Raw genomic sequence first — 19,334 nt, forward strand, 5'->3', positions numbered from 1 at the left:
ATTGCCTCCTCGACTTCAGTTGGGCTGACAGGTGGAACTGCTTCAAATGTGGGCAATGATTGTGGAAGTGGAGGATGAAAAAATTCTTCAGTTGAAATCTGCCCGAAGTATTCTCTCCATCTATCAGTCGTGGCTCAACGGTTGGTAAGCAAACTGCCGTTCTTGTCATTAACGCAACAGAAGTGTTCGATATCCTGTGTGCATTCGTTTCGGCTTTTGACAAGTCAATGCAGATCTCTCTCGCCATCCCGAATGTCCAGTTTATTGTAAAAATTTCTGTAATGGGCCGCTCGGGTGACAGTGATCGCTTTCTTTGCTTCCCGGTTGGAATTCTTATGAATTTGCCAATCGGCCAGCGTTTTATGGTAAATAAACTTGTGGTAAAGGCGTTTCTTTTGACGGACCTTAATTTGAACATCGTCATTCTAAAGCCAAGTGTCTCGGCTGAAAAACCTCTTAACTTGGTTTCACGATTGATTTCTTCTTACGAAATCACCACGATTTAATGCGCAGTGGGCCAATGTGTTCCTCGCGCTGTTTTATCGGTAGTTTAATTCACAAGACGGCAATCAATGGCTGATGTTGAGGTGTATGATGGCCTCTCGCTACTTTCATTGCGCGCTCCAAACTATTTTGCCCCATGGCACTTGTTGCTGTCTGCCTTTTTATCCACATGACCAAGAAGGTCGCTTCCAATGACGATATAATTACCAGCAGGCACATTGCAGGTCTTTGCATTGAGAAGTTAGCAGAAGGCATCTTGCCCCGCATCAAGTCCGCCTATCTGTGGTGCGTACGCGATAAAGAAGTGAATAGTGCTTCTGATATAATGGCGAGTTTCAACAGCCGGTCATCAAATCATTTGGGTTTTTTAATGGCATCATGGAAACCCTCTGGGATGACAATGCCAACACCGTATTGAGCGTATGAGGTACCAAAGTAGGGAAGTTTATAGCCATTTTTACCGCGTGCGGTTTTTGGCATAGCACCGTCGAGTTTCTTGAAGGGCTCTTGCGAGTTTCTCTGTGTTTCCAGTGAGGGTGCCAATATTTACCGTGCAGACACGTATTTGTTTTACTCGGACTAATTTGCTTAGGTTCTGATAATGATAGATGCGTTTTTTTTTGGTCGACCTGTCGCAGGATCTGTCACCAAGAGATATCAGGTGGGATTTAGCATAGTGGAATGACTGCAATTCTACTTTATTTATTTTTTTTTCTGATCTCAGGATATTATTTTTGTTTTATTGAGAATGGCGGAAAGTAAGTTGCCTCAAATCCTCCTCCTTTACCTAAACTTTGGACCAGCATGTAATTTAAATAACACGGCGGATTTCTATCTTTTCCCCCTTTCGATACTACTTATCTGGTAGGGTAAATTACAATACAAGAATAAGTAAACAGAATGATTGATTCAAGAATATATTTCTGGAATTTACAAAGAATGTGTAAAAAGTAGTGCAAATTATAAGGTATATTAAGTATCCTGAATTTCATTAAAATTAATGCTAAGCTGAATAAATAAAATAAATAAAACGATCCTTAGTATTAACGGGAGCCATCAGTCGCATGCTTCTTGATAATAAATGAGTTTGAATCCACGTCCTACCACCGCCTCATCCGATTGGAAGGGAATAACTATAGGACCCGCACCATATTCTGTTACTGGAGCATTTTCATTGAAATTTTGTGAAACACTTCCATCGTTGAGCTTGCTGCCGCACAAATGGACGCTGTTGACGGCAATAAAATCATCTGGACAGTTGAAAACATCCACTCCGGCCAGTCCTGGTGGTACGAGCGGCACCATTTCTAAAAAATGTTTAAAGAAATTTTTTTTTGGCGAGATTATTAACAATAAGAAAAATTTATATAATTTTACGTTCGTTAACGTTTATAAGTTGAAACGGCAATTCTCCTTCAGCAACTTGATTTGTGTATGTGATTGAACATTTATCAGGCATTCGTTCAATGCAGATAGCATAGTTTAAATTATTCTGAAATAAAGGAATAAGGACTTGAACGTGTTAGAAGTAAAGGAAATTAATTATTCGAAAATTGCTTGCATTTCCGTTTGATTTTCGCTATAATCATGATGCTAACAAATGTTGCTTAAGATGCGCAACATTTTTAGTGCAGTGGACAATTGTGCACTTCTGTTGTCATCCGATGTCAAAATCAGCCGATTTGTGTCAGTAGTGCATGTTTACAAATAGAGAGCGAAGAGAATTGCAAACAACATTTGTTTTGTCCTCAATTTATTGTCCTTTGGTGATGGTTTATTAGATTCGCATTGAATCGGGACTAGTGTTTTTGGGCTACAATTTTCTGAGGTTGCTAGCCAAAGGTAAGACTGATGGGTGACATCATTTCAACAGATAAATGATTCATGTCGAGGAGCTGTACAATTGCATTCTGAGCAATCGCGAAACCACAAACTCGCTATTATTGTGTATTAACTTTCATTCAAACTTTATTTTTACTTGCCCTAAAAAATCCCTGGGTGAATTGGACCGGGAGCACTTTTTATCAACTCAACCAAGTTGGTTTTGGTTCGTTTAAAATCAACAATTTCAAAAATTTCCATTTAGTTTAAAGATAATTAGTTTATTTATTATTAGTCTCATGGATCAGAGGAATTTAATATTGTAAAATTCAAGAGGCTTTTTTTGTAAATTCTCAATTGTAATCTGCTGGGGATGGTAACAAGCCTTTTGTGCGACTTTTGTTTGGTTTCGATTAGGTGTACCTACTATTTCGTGTGTAGAATGGTTAACTCTGCATCGATTTTCTTTCGTGGTTATTTTGTATTAAAATGTTATTTTAAGCATGTTTTTGACTCGGTGAATAGTAACATGGTTTAACGCTCCATGCAATGGAAAGAAAGAATAATGCACACTGGACAATGCTTTGGGCTCGCGGTAAGATGTATCACGGATCCATTGCGTAGAGAAGCGACTTCAGATACGGAAAAATGAAGCCTGATAGAATCAACAGGTCTCTAAACTCGAGGAGTACATTGAACGAAGGCACCAGGCACGGAAGTTTTACTAACAAGTCAATAGGAAGTCTTATGCACCTCAATATTCACCCTGCTGGGACAAAGAGGGGAATCTGGTTTCCGAACGTATGAGCGCGTGCCACGCCACTAGTCCAATGCAGCATCTTCGTCTCCGTGGGGATCAGTCATCAAAAATTCAGTTTTATTCAGATTCAATCGGAGACCGTGTTGCATGAGGCGATCATTTAATTTTTGGACAAGTTGCTTCAGATCATTTTTGCTATTAGATAAATCGAGCAATGTATACGACGCTGAACATTGGATGTTCCGTGTGACAGTGTCGATAACAAGAACAAAGACGCTTCCTGGATAAACACCGAAAAAGACATGAAGCGGCTTTGATACACCCGCCACACTCCGAAATCTACTTTTCCGATTGTGGTAAAGCAATTTAACCCAGCGCACGAGTTTCTCTGGTACTAGGTGTTGTCGTAGAGCATCATCATCATCCTCAACGGCGCAACAACCGGTATCCGGTCTAGGCCTGCCTTAATAAGGAACTCCAAACATCCCGGTTTTGCGCCGAGGTCCACCAATTCGATATCCCCAAAAGCTGCCTGGCGTCCTGGCCTACGTCATCGCTCCATTTTAGGCAGGGTCTGCCACGTCTTCTTTTCCTACCACAGATATTGCCCTTATAGATTTTCCGGGCTGGATCATCCTCATCCATACGAATTAAGTGACCCACCCACCGTAACCTATTTTATCCACAACCTGACGGAATCGTCCATCATCATGTAAAAATTCTTCGGATGATTCTTCTCTCGAGCGCGGCCAAGAGTTCGCAATTTTTCTTGCTAAGAATCCAAGTCTGCGAGGAATACATGAAGACTGGCAAGATCATTTTCTTGTACAGTAAGAACTTTGACCCTACAGTGAGACGTTTCGAGCGGAACAGTTTTTATAAGCTGAGGTTCTGTTGGCTTACAACAATCGTGCGCGAATTTCATCATTGTAGCTATCATTGGTTGTGATTTTTGACCCTAGATAGGAGAAATTATCAACTATCTTAAAGTTGTAGTCTCTTATCGTTATTCTTCCCGTTTGACCAGTGCGGTTTGATGTTGTTGATTGATTGGTTTTCGGTGCTGACGTTGCCACCATATACTTTACCTTGCTTTCATTGATGTGCAGCCCAAAATATCGCGCCGCCTGCTAGATCTGGATAAAGGCAGTTTGTACGGCTGGGGTCGTTCTTCGTCAGCGTAGCGTAGCGTCAGCGTAGGCCAGTAGTTCGGTGGACTTAAAGAGGATCGTACCTCTTGCATTTACCTCAGCATCACGGATCACTTTCTCGAGGGTCAGGTTAAAGAGGACGCATGATAGGGCATCCCCTTGTCGTAGAACGGTCTTGGGTGTGATCCTGCTGCTTTTATCTCGCCTCGCACATTGGTCAGGATCAGCCTAGTCAGTCTTATCAATTTCGTTGGGATACTGCTATCATAGGCGGCTTTAAAGTCGATGAAAAGATGGTGCAACTGATGTCCATGTTTTTCATCGCTTGCCGCAGAGAGAAAATCTGATCTGTTGCTGATTTGCCTGGAGTGAAGCCTCTTTGGTATGGGACAATGATATTCTGCACGGACTGTTTCTTCTATACAGGGTGGTGGCAGTATTTGTCCGTCGTCTTCAGTTGGCGGGACCTCCAACTCGCCGATGTTCTGGTTGTTCAGTAGTCCATCAAAGTACTCAACCCATCGCTCTAATATCTAACGTCGAGGTGTGTAAGGCTTCATCCTGCTGACTTGTTGGTAAAACTTCCGCGCTTGGTGCGGCTGCTCCCTGTACTTCTCGAGTTCACAGACCTGTTGGTTCCCCCAGACTTCTTTTTCCGTCTGTGAAGTCGCTTCTTCGCTCACCGGAGTTCGTGATAAGTCTCCGCGCGTTCTTTGAGAATGCAACATTACTCGGTCTTCCGTTCCGTTGCTAGCTTACATTCATCGTCAAACCAGCCGTTCCGACTCTTTTTGCGGCTGGGGCCAAGTATATTTGTAACCGTATTTATGATGATGCTTCATCTCCAGGATCTCTGTTGACTGCGGTTATTGCGACATCCATTTCTCTCTTGTAGGTGTTGCGGAGGGCTGTGTTGTGGATGGCTTCAGTGTTAACTCTCACCTGATTGTCAGAGGTGATTCTGGGTGGTGTTGTTATTCGAGCTCGGAGCACCATGCCAACGAGATAGTGATCCGAGTCTATATTGGCTCCCCTATATGTTCTGACATTCATCAAGGCTGAGAGGTGGCGACGTTCGATCAACACGTGGTCAATGTGGTTGAGTCCACGTATGTTTATGGACCGCTTTCCGCGCAAACCAGATACTTCCAACAACCATTTTGTGTGACACTGCTAATTGAATAATCCGCAGTCCGTTATCATTTGTATTTTGATATAAGCTATGAGAGCCAACGTATCGCCTGAATACGGGCTCCGTCTCTACTTGGCTGTTAAAATTCCCAAGTATGATTTTGATATCATATCGGGGGCAGGCTTCGAAGCTTCGTTCTAACGCAGAGTGCATAGCCGTTCGCTTATGTTTTCAAAGCCGATAACAGCAGGTTTCATTTTTTGGCTGACTAAGAAACCTACTCCGGCCAAATGGTTTACTGAATGCCCGCTATAATATATGGTGTTGTGAGTCTTCTCCACGAAACCGGTCCCTGTCCAACGCATCTCCTGTGACGCTGTTTCATCAGTCCTATATTGGAGCAGGGTATCAGCTAGCTGGTTGGCAGCTTCATCTCTGTACAGGGAGCGCACGTTCCATGAGAAAATGCTAAAATCGTTATTCCTTTGTCGTTGTCGGGTTCGTCGTTGTATTATCCGTCCAGTTCGAGGCTCCTGTTCTGGCTTCGTAACAAGTGGTTTTCCGTATAGGGTTGTCAGCCCTACCCAACCCCCAACCTGGAGGACCAGTTGGTACAATTTGTCCCGTTTTTAGGCACGGGAGACTCGCCTTCATACTTCTTCGTCTGCAGCTTTTCGTTAAGAAAGAGCTCCCAGCGGTTACCACGTGGAGGTGGAGATAGGGTTTGGTAGCAGAGCTGTTGGTGTTGGTTCACCAGGCGTTTCCCAGGTTTTATGCTCCACCGTGAGTACCAATCAACGTTTCGCCCTGGGACCTATACTACCCTTTGACCATGTAGAGCATATCACTTTTAATTCATATAGTACACGGTCAAACGCTCCCTCCAGATTCAGAAATGCAATGTAAAAAGGGCTTCTGAGAGTACGACTGCTGGATTGTAGATGCTTCAAAGTTTGTGTAATCTAGCAGTGACCTGGATATTTAGGATTGTTGAGAATTTAGAAGCATTCCGTATTAGTAGCATGAGTTTGATTTGAAAATACACCGTGTTTGGGAAACACAAGAAAATCAGTTACTGTCTGAAGACAGTCTCCTGTATGACTTCCTTTAGATAGTACCCATCAGATTTGCTTAGAGCAAAGATTCCTGGTTGCCGAGAGCATTGTCTTTGCCTTTCAAACTTTTACCAAGTCACGTTCAGTGCAATTTTGCTGAATATGGTATTAGGAATGCGGGGTATATTCCATACTTTCCAAAACGATTCACATAAACACTTTTTAAGGAATTCAACAACGTATCAAACGCAACACCAACTAGATTTCATTTAGTTACCAAACAACATCGAAATCCGTAAATAAAATTCACATTAGAAAATTATAGAAAACAGAAAATAACTAAATAGGAATAAAGTTAGACTGCAACGTGATCAAATTGCTTAAAACTGATAACGAGCACAATAACAAACTTTCCATGCGCTCGGAAAAGTACACTCTTCTTGAACTCGGACGTTTTACTCTCACTCTGGGCTACGAAACAACTTCGCTTGGGCGATTGCATTACTCAGTAACAGTTCCTAGCGTTCGCAATGCCAGCTGTCAAGAAAAAAACCCTTTCACCTTTACGTTTCCCAAACTTACAAAATATACTTTAACTAAGAGGAATTTTCGTTTTAGAGGAATTCGACTTAAAGAGATTCGACTGTACCAATAAATCCAGCGTCCCCAATGCGATTGGTTATTGCATCCTTCTTATCTCTGATAAAAATTCTTTATATTCTCTTCAAAATGGTATTTTTCCGTTTCATCTCACTACCGGGCGGGAATCTTTGTTCTCGCTACCGGGCGGAAATTTTAGATTGTTGAAAACCAAACCTTATTAAAATCGGGTTTCTGTCTGTCTGTCTGTCACACCTCTTTTCTGAAACGATTATCCCTATTGATACGAAAGGGGAGGGGAAAGATGGGAACTGTGAATCACTTTGTGTACATCATAATGAGAAACAGGATCGATATTAGTTTGATGCGGATCATATTTAATGCATGTTGACAGGAATTTGGGTTTTGTTGGTTTCTGTGTTTAATTCAGTTGCATTTAAAACGAAGATAGACAAGTGATTTTCAAAGATGTTTGTTTTGCAGTGCGCTTTTTGTGAAAAAATTCGTCAGTTTTTTCTTCGCATTATGTCGGAGTTGCGTTGCGCGACGAATTTTATATTGAAATTGGAATTGTTAAACCTTCCTTTCGCCAAAACAGGAGACTTTTTTGGGTCGTTTTGCTTGAACTCTGCTTGGAATAAAGCTGAATTTGGTGATTTAATTAATTTTACAGGAAAAGATTTTCAGCCATTAATTTAACTAGATTGCTTTGGATCTCAGCGAATAGAGTTCATGCGAAGTAATCAGGCGGCATATACGAACGAAAATGTTGATCGTGATCGTGATATTTTAAAACGTTTGATTTACACAATAATTTATTTAGTAAAACAAAAGCTTCCTCTTCGGGAAAATAATGAAGACTCCTTATCTAACAATCGTCGTAATTTTATTGAACGGTAAATTTGTTAAGTTTGTATGATCCGATAATTGAGTTCGATATTGATTCTTTCAAATAAAATGCTGTTTCTGCGGTTTTATCGAATAGAATTCAAAGCGATCTCATTTTCGCTGTAGCTAATGGATTTCGAAATAAAATCAATTCGGAAATAAACGAAGCTCTATCCGTTGCTGTAATGGTAGACGAAACGCCAGATGTTAGCGGTCGAGAACAGTTCGTTTTTTGGCAAAACTATAGACAACAGTTCCAGTCACCTTGGTTAGTGGTGAAAGGTCATTTTCGACATCAAAATCGTCAATCCTAAGAACGACTTTCTGATTTTGCTTCAATTTCCATTGAAAATGATATTCTCACACAAATGCCAAGGAAAAACGATTTTTGTGATATTATGTTATTAATAACCCCCCCTCCCCCCTTAAGTTCATACTAGATCTGCAAAATTTTGCAGTAACATAAACTGTAATATGAGGCAGCACTCTGGACAGCTTGGTGGAAATCCTACTTTTATTAACAAACTTTGCTCCTTTTACATCAAATTAACGTACTACTCCCCACGAGATAAAATGTCAGTACAACATCGAATTGAATATCGGGTATATTCAACACTACGAGCTACATATAAGGGGAACCATCGTGTACCCAAATATTCTTGCAAAAAAAAAATTAACTGAAGCGTCCAGCTTCCGGTTTCCCAAATTGTTTATATTTCAAACGTTCACTGGCCAGCTTGTTAGCCTCCCGCTTTTTGGTCTTGCAGATTCGCTGATGACTATCAATCAGAAGCGTTAGAGAGCAGACTGTCAAGGCATGTTTTCGAATCCTGCCAAAGTAACATTTGGAGGAGCCTAACATCTATACATATATATGAAGCCGACCATTTGCTAGCAGAATGCTGCCCTTTGCGATCCTCTATGGTTTGGCCGCCGGACATTCGCGTTGCGGTTTCATCAGTTCAATTCGTTATCCATACACCCTCGCAAAAATGTTTGTAGGGTTTACTTCCGAAGTGATCTAGGAATGCATATCCTGAACGACTCTTCAAAGGCAGAGACCGAATTAATTTTATTTTTCAGTTAACAGTTAACAGTTAGTTGAGGGTATTTGGTACCAGCAGCAACGTGGCTACTATGAAAATTGTCCTTTAATGTCTATAAAACATGTAATTGGTCTTGGATATTAAATAGTCAGGATAAAAGCAATGTTACTCACCAAGTAAGAAGCCATCCTTCCTTCTACAATATTGCCAACGTTATCATAGTTAAATGATTTGATATATCCTGTAGGTTCCGTGAAATACTGTAGACAATATCTCGGTGCTAAGTAGTATCGTAGCTAAATAAGAAGATTTTTATCAAACCAACTTTTACCACGGTTTTTTTTAGATTACCTGTATAATTCTTATACTAAAACCTCTAGGCGCAGCACTCCTCCCAACAACCGATATTTGAAGTTGCCTTTCAGGCGCCGTATCAACATCTATATACACTAGAAAAGAAGATTTTTTTGAGATAGAGACATTTGTATCGAAAATGGGAATGATACTCACTATGTTGACCGCTATTAATGCCGCAAATTATTGGAACCAGGAAGTTCTTATTTTGTCCGGACACGACGAATTGATCATCAACGCAGTTCCCTAGTACTGGTTGTCTTAGCTGTGAAACCAAACGCAATGGTTAAGACGAAGTAAGCATCAATAGTGGGAATCTTTAAAGTTTACGATTTTATCCTAATAATAGATTTATGCTAAGCAACAATCATACCTCGAAGAAGAGTAAGTCAATCCTCACTTGTTGAATTCCCGGTTGTAAATGCAAAACGAACCCACAAGTGAGAGGTTGCGATGTAGCCAGTGGATAGTTTGGGCTTTCTAGGTAGCTTATTTCCTCCTGTGTTTCACTTCCGCATCCATATTTAACTGTATTAAAATCATCGGTTAGTTGCTAGTTGTTGGTTTTTCATGTCTTCACAAATAATAACTTCATAATCAAATATGTAAATGTCGGATGCTGTATTCAAAGCAACTCCGTCAACTATTGTATTTTGTGTGTAATGTATACAATATTGAGTTGGATTGCCTTTCAGCTTCTTGTTATTGTTGTGTTAGTGTTATCTTAAGGAAAGATATCCTTTCATCCTGCATAAGGTGGAAAGGCGTAAACCTCTCAGTGAAGCCGAGAAAACTGAGATTTTTGGTTATCGTAAATATGCACATTCTAATCAGTGGATAATGAAACAAAATTTGTCGTAGATCTGATCTTATTAACAAATTTACAAAGCATACAGTAATTACTTGTTCAAAGTGCATTCATATCAACATCAAACACGCGGTAAATGTAGCATTATGAACGTAGTATTAGATTCAACAGCTCCCCGAAGAAATCGATGCGAATTTCGAACTCGGTAGGTTGGCTGAAATTATAAGACAAACGAATCGCTAAAGGAAAATTAGCTTATTTCCACTGTCACTTCTGTCTTCCGATCACAGTGCGCACGAGTGCCAGGCCTGTGCGCCAACCAAAATCTTCGTTTGAGATGATGTCAGGCAAGCGTACTCCGATGATACGACGCAGATCGGTATTGACGAAAGTTTGGAGGTTTTCGGTAACAGTGGAGTTCACTTTCCGTGTGTTACTCCCATATAGCAACATAGAAAGAACACTAGCACAGAACAGTCTCAACTTGATCATAGTGTTGAGATAACTGCATTTCCAGATTTTAGACGGGGCTGCGAAGGCGGATCTAGCATCGTTAATGTGTCGGGAAAAATTCGGTGCCACCGTCGGCAGAAATTGATCGAATTTTTCGATGCTCTGCCTGTTAATGAAAATAGGGGGAGTGCGATGAACCTTCAGACTGAGAACCTTAGTTTTGTTGGTGTTTACCTTCAGTCCAACTCTACTTGCCTCTCTTTCCAAATTTAAGGCCAAGGTCCATGACCCGGCGAGCGAGCGAGCAGATGTCATTAGCGTAGTTGAGTTAGTTCATTGAACTCCTCTACGTCCTCCGGACAAGGCAGCATGAAGAACGTCATCGATAACAAGAAGAAATAATATCGGCGACAGGATGGAATCCTGGCGGACTCTGTTTTGGACCTCACAATCCTCCGAGATTTTGCTTCGGTGTTGTACGTGACATTTTGTGTCATTATATGTCGCTCTCATAATAGCTATTAGTTTCTCTGGAATGCCCATCCCGCGTAGAGCACTTCAAATACACTCAATGGATGACGCATCGTTTCCGAATATCCGTAGGGTGTTGATGTGGTCAATGCAGGTGGATCCGGAGCGGAAACCAGCCTGCTCTCTGTCGATCAAGCTTTCGAGATGTACTTTGATGCGTTCCGGAATTATTTTAGCTATTATCTTTGCAACGGCAGGGAGTACGCAGATACCCCTTTGAATGCTACACTCAAAACGGGTCCCCTTCTTTGATCTTTTGACGATCATTCCCTTCTTCCACTCTCTGGAAAAGGTGTCAGATTACAAAGATTTCTCTACAAGTGGAAGAAGCAGATCAGCAGGTACAGCGATAAATTATTCTGCGGGGAGACCGTCAAGCCCAGCGCCTTTACTCCGTTTGAATGCATCGATGGCCAAAATGATTTCTCTTCTGCTTGGAGGAACAGTCCATATTCGTATGTTACGGTGACTAGCCATTTCATCTACAAGAGGAGGAACTTCGCCAGATATGATACGGTTAAGAACCACGGTGAAGTGTTCTTTCCACTTCTCCATTTGTTCATCATTGTGGATGAGAAGTCGACCGTTAACTTCCTTCACAGAACCATCAAAAGATTTGCGACCAGATGCAAGCTCTTTCGTGATGTGGTTTACATTCCTGAAATCATTGCGATCTGCAGCATGCATTTCCCTGAACAACGCAATGGGAAATTCTCTCTTATCCCGGCGTACACTACGTTGAACTTCTTGGGATATTGCTCGGTATTGGAGTTCGAGCGCGTCATGCCCGTCATCGCCCGCAGCGGTCAGTAAAGCCTTCAAACCCTTCGGTTCATCGATCCGCTTCTACGATTCCGCAGCCAGCCAGATGTTATGACGCCTCTTCGGGACGTGGACGACGACCTGTGTAACACCCGAGGAAAGAGCACTTTTGACGGCGGCCCAATCAATCATCAATATTCTCAGGCGGGTTACGCAGTATTTGTGCCGTCCGATCAGCAAGATAGCTCTCCCACTGTTGAGCGACAGCTGGGTCGTACAAGCGGTCGGTGTTGAACTTAGGGGGCAGAAGCTTTCTAACCCTGTGAGAAGTGGCGGACGCACCACGATGCTAATCCCTTTTGGAGGCCGATGCTAGCCCCTCTCTTACGCACATCCAACAGACAACTCCTAAATCTACTGGTTCGCGATCAGCAGTCGGTCGGTGGTCGATACCAACATCTTATTTCGCTTAGGCCCGGAATGTCCAGCTTATATCGTTGGAATTCCCGCTTAAGTTGGGGGAAGCGAGCATATTGAGGACTCTTGCTCTGGTCGAAACGTTGGGATTTTGAAACTCCACACATGGATTAGTAAACGTATGGTGGGGAGAGCTCTGTTGATGGCTGCTCGCGAGCATGACGCGCTAGAGCTGCGATATCGAAGTTAAGGACGTGAAGTACAACGCAGTGTACGCGGTGAAAAAAGAATTTTTATATTGTGTTTATGAGCGAAGCAGAAGCTGCCGTAAATGGCAACGAAATTCTTGCTGGCAATCATAAGCCTTTCGAGGGACGTTTATGGTAGGTTTTTTATATACTATGATGAGCAGCTGAAGAAGTGGAAGGATCACTTCTGAAACATCCTCTTGTGGAATCTGGTGAAGTTCCACTCCTTATTGATGATAAGGCAAGCCAACATAATTGTGGAGGACGGACCGCTCTTCCAAACAGAAGGGTAAGCTTTCCATTAATTTCTATAGAGCTTTTTCGTGCAGTTCTCGCAGTCTCTGTAGAGTTAGTTCTTCCACCCATCTATAAATGCTGAGAACTGAAGTGTTTCCCAATGAGTGGAAAAGGTGGATGATGATATTAAGATTCCGAAGAAGGGCATCGGTTTTAAGTGAATCATTTGGAGGCGTATTTGCGTGCTTCCTGTAAGGAAGATATTAGCTAAAATCTTTCTGGAGGACAACAATGAACAACTTTGTGGGCAGAGAGCACGTTGATCTCCGCTCTGGGTTCTCCTGTGCTCTCCACATCATTGTGGAGGAGGGAGTTTAGATCATCGCTTTTTCTGCTTTTCATCGATTTCGAGAAAGCTTTGGAGAACGTGAACGGGGAGTATGCTATACACAGGAGGGGCACTTTGGATAAACTGATAGTTATTATCAGAGTGACATGCGTTGCCGCCAAATGTCGCATGCTGCTTCGAGGTTGAATTTTAGAGCAACATGAAGTCGAAGGCTCGCCTAGTTACATTTCGTTACCGATAATTTAACTTCTCGTTATCAGTGACGTTCTCCAAGCTACGGCTAGAGGACACGGAACTATCCAATGCCATCTTCTTTAAACACCTCAACTTTAGTGATGATATCTGTCTGCTGTCTCACTGAGCCATGGATCTTGGTGGAACGGTTTTGGATATGAAAAAAGAAGCAAGCAGACCGGACTTAAGATAAACACCAACAAAAATTCAATCTGACTGGCTATGGCACTCTGCCTATCTGCATTTATGAGCAAAACATCGAAGGCGTCGAACAATTTATAGATCTAGGTGGAGTTGTTTTTACCGATGGCGGTACCGAATATTATGTCACTCGACGCGTTAACGTCGGTAAATCTGTTCTTAACACCAACGTCAAGTTGAGACTGTTTCACACCAATGTTGTAACCGGCAGTGTTATTTAAAAAATGTTTGATTTCATCAATTCATATTTACGTCGTTTGTCAGCGTAGTCTGATTCGAGACAACAATTGTTACATATTGAGAAAGGGTGATGACTCTATTGCAGGTCATACCATACCATCCCAGGATGGTAGGACTACCTGGCGTTGAACAGTGCAGGGGGAGTGCAGGCTTCTCGAAAAGTGTGGAAGCAGCAGAAGTGTATTGTCAGGGACCGACACTGATGGTGCGTGGGTGTGGTCGATGCGCTATGGCTCACTTAGGGGATCATGGCTCAAAAGAATCCTCCAGTAAAAAGGATTGGGATCCATAGACTCTGGAATACGTTGTCCCTATCTGTTATATTTCTCCTTCTCTGCAGAAAGCAATAGTTTACTCCCGAAAACCTAAATTTGTTAAAAAATCACTTTCAACAAAAAAAGAACCATCTGATTTACAGAACTTGGCAGCGATTTCAGCAATGAACGTGAAGAGCAAAGCAAAAGAGAGCAAGTTCGAAACTGGAAGCTCAGCGCTACTGGTGCGGAAGGTTTTTTCGATTTTTCATCTAAAAATTTTTGGGTACATTTTCTCTTAAGGAGTAGTAATTTGACCCGAAAGATCTAGGATGAATTTAAGGGGCCTCGCAGCAAATTTTCAAAATATAATAATATAATATTATTAACTTTATTTGAGTGTATATTGTAACGTAGGGTATTCTGACACCTAGATACCGTGTGGATAAACCACCATAACTTTTTTCAGATTTTTTCGGTTCGATTTATTTTTCGAGAAAGGGTCCTTGAAACTATCATCGCCATTCGCACCCCCGTACTCTCCCCGTTCGCAGCTAATGTTCAAACTGCTTTGAAAAGTACTGGCCGAGATTTATTATTTCATATCCCCCCTATGGATGTACGGATTTCTGCGAAAAGTGCATATGGCAGAAAGACGAACATACAGGCAGACAGCGAACCGATTTTAATAAAAACACTAACTTATAAATCGTACTTACAAACGCAACAAACTCCATATCCATCGGCACATGATCCTGCTATAACTCCACCACGTTCAATACACTCTGATTTATAGAAGCACGTCCCATTGATCCAACGAATACGATTTAAGGAGCCACTGCACGGTTCATTCTTAAACTTGATAACGTCAAACAAATTTAAAAAGCCCCTGCTACTTTCCGGCCTTTTCACAAATGTAGGAGTGGCTCCGAAAAATAGTTTTTTTTATACGATTTCCGATTTGTCCGAACATATCCGGGAAACGTTGTGGTTTTTTGACAGGTCGGGCAATGTTTGTCGCGAATGCCGGTTGGCTTTGGGGTATTATAGCTGCCAACGGCTGAATAGCAGAGTTGATGGCAAGAGCGTTTTGAAGAGTGGGTATGGGGTTTAGGTTGGGAAGAAAGCTAGGCACGGGAGTCTGAAATCCTATATTCGGATTTATGGTCGTAAATTGGTTAGGATTACTGGGTAAACTGTTTGTTTGGTTTGCGAAAAAGTTTGGTGGCGGTGGTATAAAATTATTGTTGACATTGGGAGGCGATATAGGGTTAGTCTGGGGACTAGGTAGCGTATTATTATTGAAGGTGCCAGGAGTGATAGGAGAAGTGGGAAAGTTATTATTGATTCCATTTGGAGCTGCATTGGGTATCGATTGAGGAAAATTAGCTGGTAATGCAGGGAACCCCGGAGGAATCGAATTGGGTAGTTGAGCCGCTAAATCGTCAATATTGAACTCTCCATCGTTCGTTGGAAAATTCGGAATGGGCAGACTAGGGCTTTGTTTCAAAGAAGCTGGATCAAATCGTAGTTGATATTTTCGGCGATAGTCCATTTTCAACTCTCTTTTTTCATCAGGCGGATAATTAAACATGCCACTTAGGTCCACTGTTTTAAAGTCCTCAACACTCTTATCCAAATTAGTGTGAATGATACTTGTATTGACTCCAAATCCAAATACGAGCATATTAACAAAACACAACACAAAGCGATTCATTTTCACTACTTCTTTTTTATCACGACAGCCAGGCAAATTGTTCAGTGGGTGCAGTGCAAAGGTGTTAACTCGAGACTAACTCCATATAAAGAAAGTCTTTCCCTCAGACAGAGGAAATGATGAAGAAGGTAACGATGTTTATTTTACGCACTCAAGTATAAATTCTGGGACAGATTTGATTGCTACAAACGTGAATAAAATAACAGTCAATAGGTTTGTGGTGCAACTAAGTTAACCAGGAACATTGCTCTTGTGCACTTTTTGTCTTTTCATCTTCTTGTGTTTTCTTTCCAAGTGGGTTCTTTGATTGTAAATTAGAATTAACTTCTATTCGTTGGGGGAGTTTTCCATTAAGGCAACGCAGCTTCGTAAGTGATGTGTGAAATTTTGTCTTGTGTTGTTAAAGTTATGTAGAAATTTTTAAATTTGACAGTCTGCTGAGAAAGTTTAATATTCTATTGCTGTAATAAGCCATTTAAATTAGCATTTTTGAAAATTTAATTTTTTTTTACAAATGCTTCAATTCTACTGAAGTGTTGTGTTTGGCAGATCGTGAAGAAAATAGATGTACAATTTCAATTGAAATGAAGCATTTAATAAAATATATTTCTGAATAAATTCGAGAACCTTCTCATTTAACTTGAATTGCTTCATCATTATCATCAACGGCGCAACAATCGGTATTCGGTCTAGGCCTGCCTTAATAAGGAACTCCAGACATCCCGGTTTTGCGCCGAGGTCCACCAATTCGATATCCCTAAAAGCTGTCTGGCATCCTGACCTATCCCATCGTTCCATCTCAGGCAGGGTCTGCCTTATCTTCTTTTTCTACTATAGATATTGCCCTTATAGACTTTCTGGGTTGGATCATCTTCATCCATACGGATTAAGTGACCCGCTCGTCGCAACCCATTGAGCCGGATTTTATTCACAACCTGACGGTCATGGTATCGCTCATAGATTTCGTCGTTATGTAGGCTTCGGAATCATCCATCCTCATGTAGGGGCCAAATATTCTTCTTGCTAAGAACCCAGGTTTCCGAGGAATCCATGAGGACTGGCAAGATCATTGTATTGTACAGAAAGAGCTTTGACCCTATGGTGAGACGTTTCGCGCGAAACAGTTTTTGTAAGCTGAAATAGGCTCTGTTGGCTGCCAACAACCATGCGCGGATTACATCGTCGTAGCTGTTATCGGTTGTAATTTTCGACCCTAGACAGGAGAAATTATCAACGGTCTCAAAGTTGTAGTCTCCTACCTTTATTCTTCCCGTTTGAGTAGTGCGGTTTTGTCTTGCCTTCATTGATGTGCAGCCCAAGATCTCGTGCCGCCTGCTCGATCTGGATGAAGGCAGTTTGTACGTCTCGGGCGGTTCTTCCCATGATGTCGATATCGTGAGCATAGACCAGTAGTTGGGTGGACTTAAAGAGGATTGTAACACTCGCATTTACCTCCTCATCACGGATCACTTTCTTGAGGGCCAGGTTAAAGACGCATGATAGGACATCCCCTTGTCTTAGACCGTTGTTGATGTCGAATGGTCTTGAGAGTGATCCTGCTGCTTTTATCTGGCCTCGCACATTGGTTAGGATCAGCCTAGTCAGTCTTATATACCGAATCCTCTTATGGCCGTGTACAGTTTTACCCTGGCTATGCTATCATAGGCAGCCTCAAAGTCGATGAAGAGATGGTGCAACTGATGACCATATTCCAACAGTTTTTCCATCTTTTGCCGCAGAGAGAAAATCTGATCTGTTACTGATTTGCCTGGGGTGAAGCCTCTTTGGTATGGGCCAATGGTGTTGTGGGCGTATAGGGCTATCCGGCTTAGCAAGGTAGCGGAGAATATCTTATAGATGGCACTCAGTAACGTGATGCCTCTATCGCTGCACTGTGTGATATCTCCTTTTTTATGCATGAGACAGATAAGGTTGATGAACCACTTGGTGTAATTGGTCGCCTCCTTATTAAACTAACTCGGCTGTAATTCCATCGGCTCCTGGCGACTTATTTTTTTAAGCCGATGAATTGCACGGACTATTTATTCTATACTTGGTGGTGGCAGTATTTGTCCGTCGTCTTCAGTTGGCGGGACCTTCAACTCGCCGATGTTCTGGTTGTTCAGTAGTTCATCAAAGTACTCAACCCAATATGCCCATTCTGTCGGAAATCACATTTCCCTCTTTGTCTCAACAGGATGAATATCAAGGTGTGTAAGGTTTCATCCTGCTGATTTGTTGGTAAAACTTGCACGCCTGGTGCAGTTACCCCCTGTACTTTTCGAGTTCACAGATCTGTTGGTTCTCCCAGGCTTTCTTTTTTCATCTGTGAACTCGCTTTTCCGCCCGCTGGAGTTCATAATAAGTCCGCGTACCGTCCTTTGAGAATGCAATATTACTCGGTATGCAGTAGCCTTCCGTTCCGTTGCTAGCTTACATTCATCGGCGAACCAGCCGTTCCGAGTTTTCTTGCGGCTGGGGCCGAGTATGTTTGTGGCCGTATTTATGATAACGTTCTTCAGGTGATTGTGAAGATCATTTGTTGATGCTTCACCTCCACGATCTATGTTGAGTGCGGTTATTGTGGCATCCATTTCCATCTTATAGGTGTTGCGGAGGGCTGTGTTGTGGATGGCTTCAGTGTTAACTCTTATCTGATTGTCAGAGGGGATTGTAGGTGGTGTTGTTATTCGAGCTCGGAGTACCATGTGTCGTTGATCCGAGTCTATGTTGACCCCTCTATACATTCTGACTTTCATCAAGGCGGCGTTCGACAACACGTGGTTAATTTGGTTGAATGTGGTCTCGTCTGGAGAGGTCCACGTATGTTTGTGGACCGCTTTCCGCGTAAACCAGGTACTTCCAGCAACTATTTCGTGTGACACTGCTAATTGAATGATTCGCAGTCCGTTATCATTTGTATTTTGGTGTAAGCTATGCGAGCCAACGTATAGCCTGAATACGGGCTCCGTCTCTACATGGCTGTTAAACTTCCCAAGTATGATTTTGATATCATATCTGGGGCAGGCTTCGAGGGTTCGTTCTACTGCCTCGTAGAAGGTATCCTTCTCCGACTTTGCAGTCTCATCTGTAGGGACGTGAACGTTAATGAGGCTTATATTTCTAAAGTTGCCTCGCAAGCGCAGAGTGCATAGCCGTTTGCTTATGTTTTCAAAGCCGATAACAGCAGTTTTCATTTTTTGGCTGACTAAGAAACCTACTTCGAGCACATGGTTTACTGGATGGCCGCTATAATATATGGTGTAGCGACTCTTCTCCAAGAAACTGGTCCATGTCCAACGCATCTTCTGTAACGCTGTTACATCAGCCCTATATTGGGACAGGGTATCGGCTAGCTGCTTAGCAGCTTCATCTCTGTGCAGGGAGCGCACGTTCCATGAGAAAATGCGCAAATCCTTATCCCGTTGTCGTTTCCGTGTTTGTCGTTGTGTTATCCGTTCAGTCCGAGGCTCCTGTTGTGACTTCGTAGTAAGTTCTTTTTCGTGTAGGGTTGTCAGCTCTACTCAACCCCCGACCTGGAGGACCAGCTGGTACAATTTGTCCCATTTTTA

General features: G+C 42.2%; 2 protein-coding genes across 2 annotated transcripts in view; one reads left to right on the plus strand and one right to left on the minus strand.

The window, feature by feature from the left end:
- Positions 1-1,408: 1,408 nt before the first annotated feature.
- On the minus strand, positions 1,409-15,762 carry LOC119650976. The gene is made up of 8 exons (XM_038054239.1): positions 15,030-15,762; positions 14,765-14,971; positions 9,685-9,839; positions 9,468-9,576; positions 9,309-9,406; positions 9,131-9,253; positions 1,882-1,996; positions 1,409-1,811 (listed from the first exon to the last, which is right to left on the minus strand). The coding sequence occupies exons 1-8, from the start codon at positions 15,760-15,762 to the stop codon at positions 1,561-1,563; spliced, it is 1,791 nt and encodes a 596-aa protein (XP_037910167.1). The 3' UTR covers positions 1,409-1,560.
- Positions 2,172-19,334, plus strand: part of LOC119651909 (BLOC-1-related complex subunit 5) — a 54,469-nt gene continuing 37,306 nt past the window's right edge. The window contains exon 1 of the mRNA XM_038055736.1: positions 2,172-2,346. The gene's annotated coding sequence lies outside the window, so the exon portion shown is untranslated. The remainder of the gene's footprint in view (positions 2,347-19,334) is intronic.

This window comes from Hermetia illucens, chromosome 3 (genome assembly GCF_905115235.1).
Source record: "Hermetia illucens chromosome 3, iHerIll2.2.curated.20191125, whole genome shotgun sequence".
Classification (NCBI taxonomy): Eukaryota; Metazoa; Arthropoda; class Insecta; order Diptera; family Stratiomyidae; genus Hermetia; species Hermetia illucens.

What these genes read in the sequence shown, in the direction of transcription:
- LOC119650976 (XM_038054239.1), bottom strand. Translation starts at nt 15,762, where the DNA reads ATGAATCGCTTTGTGTTGTGTTTTGTTAATATGCTCGTATTTGGATTT. An exon ending in ATATGGAGTTTGTTGCGTTT is followed by an intron (nt 9,840 to 14,764) that starts GTAAGTACGATT and finishes ATTTTAATACAG; the next exon opens with TTAAATATGGATGCGGAAGT. An exon ending in CATTAATAGCGGTCAACATA is followed by an intron (nt 9,407 to 9,467) that starts GTGAGTATCATT and finishes CTTCTTTTCTAG; the next exon opens with TGTATATAGATGTTGATACG.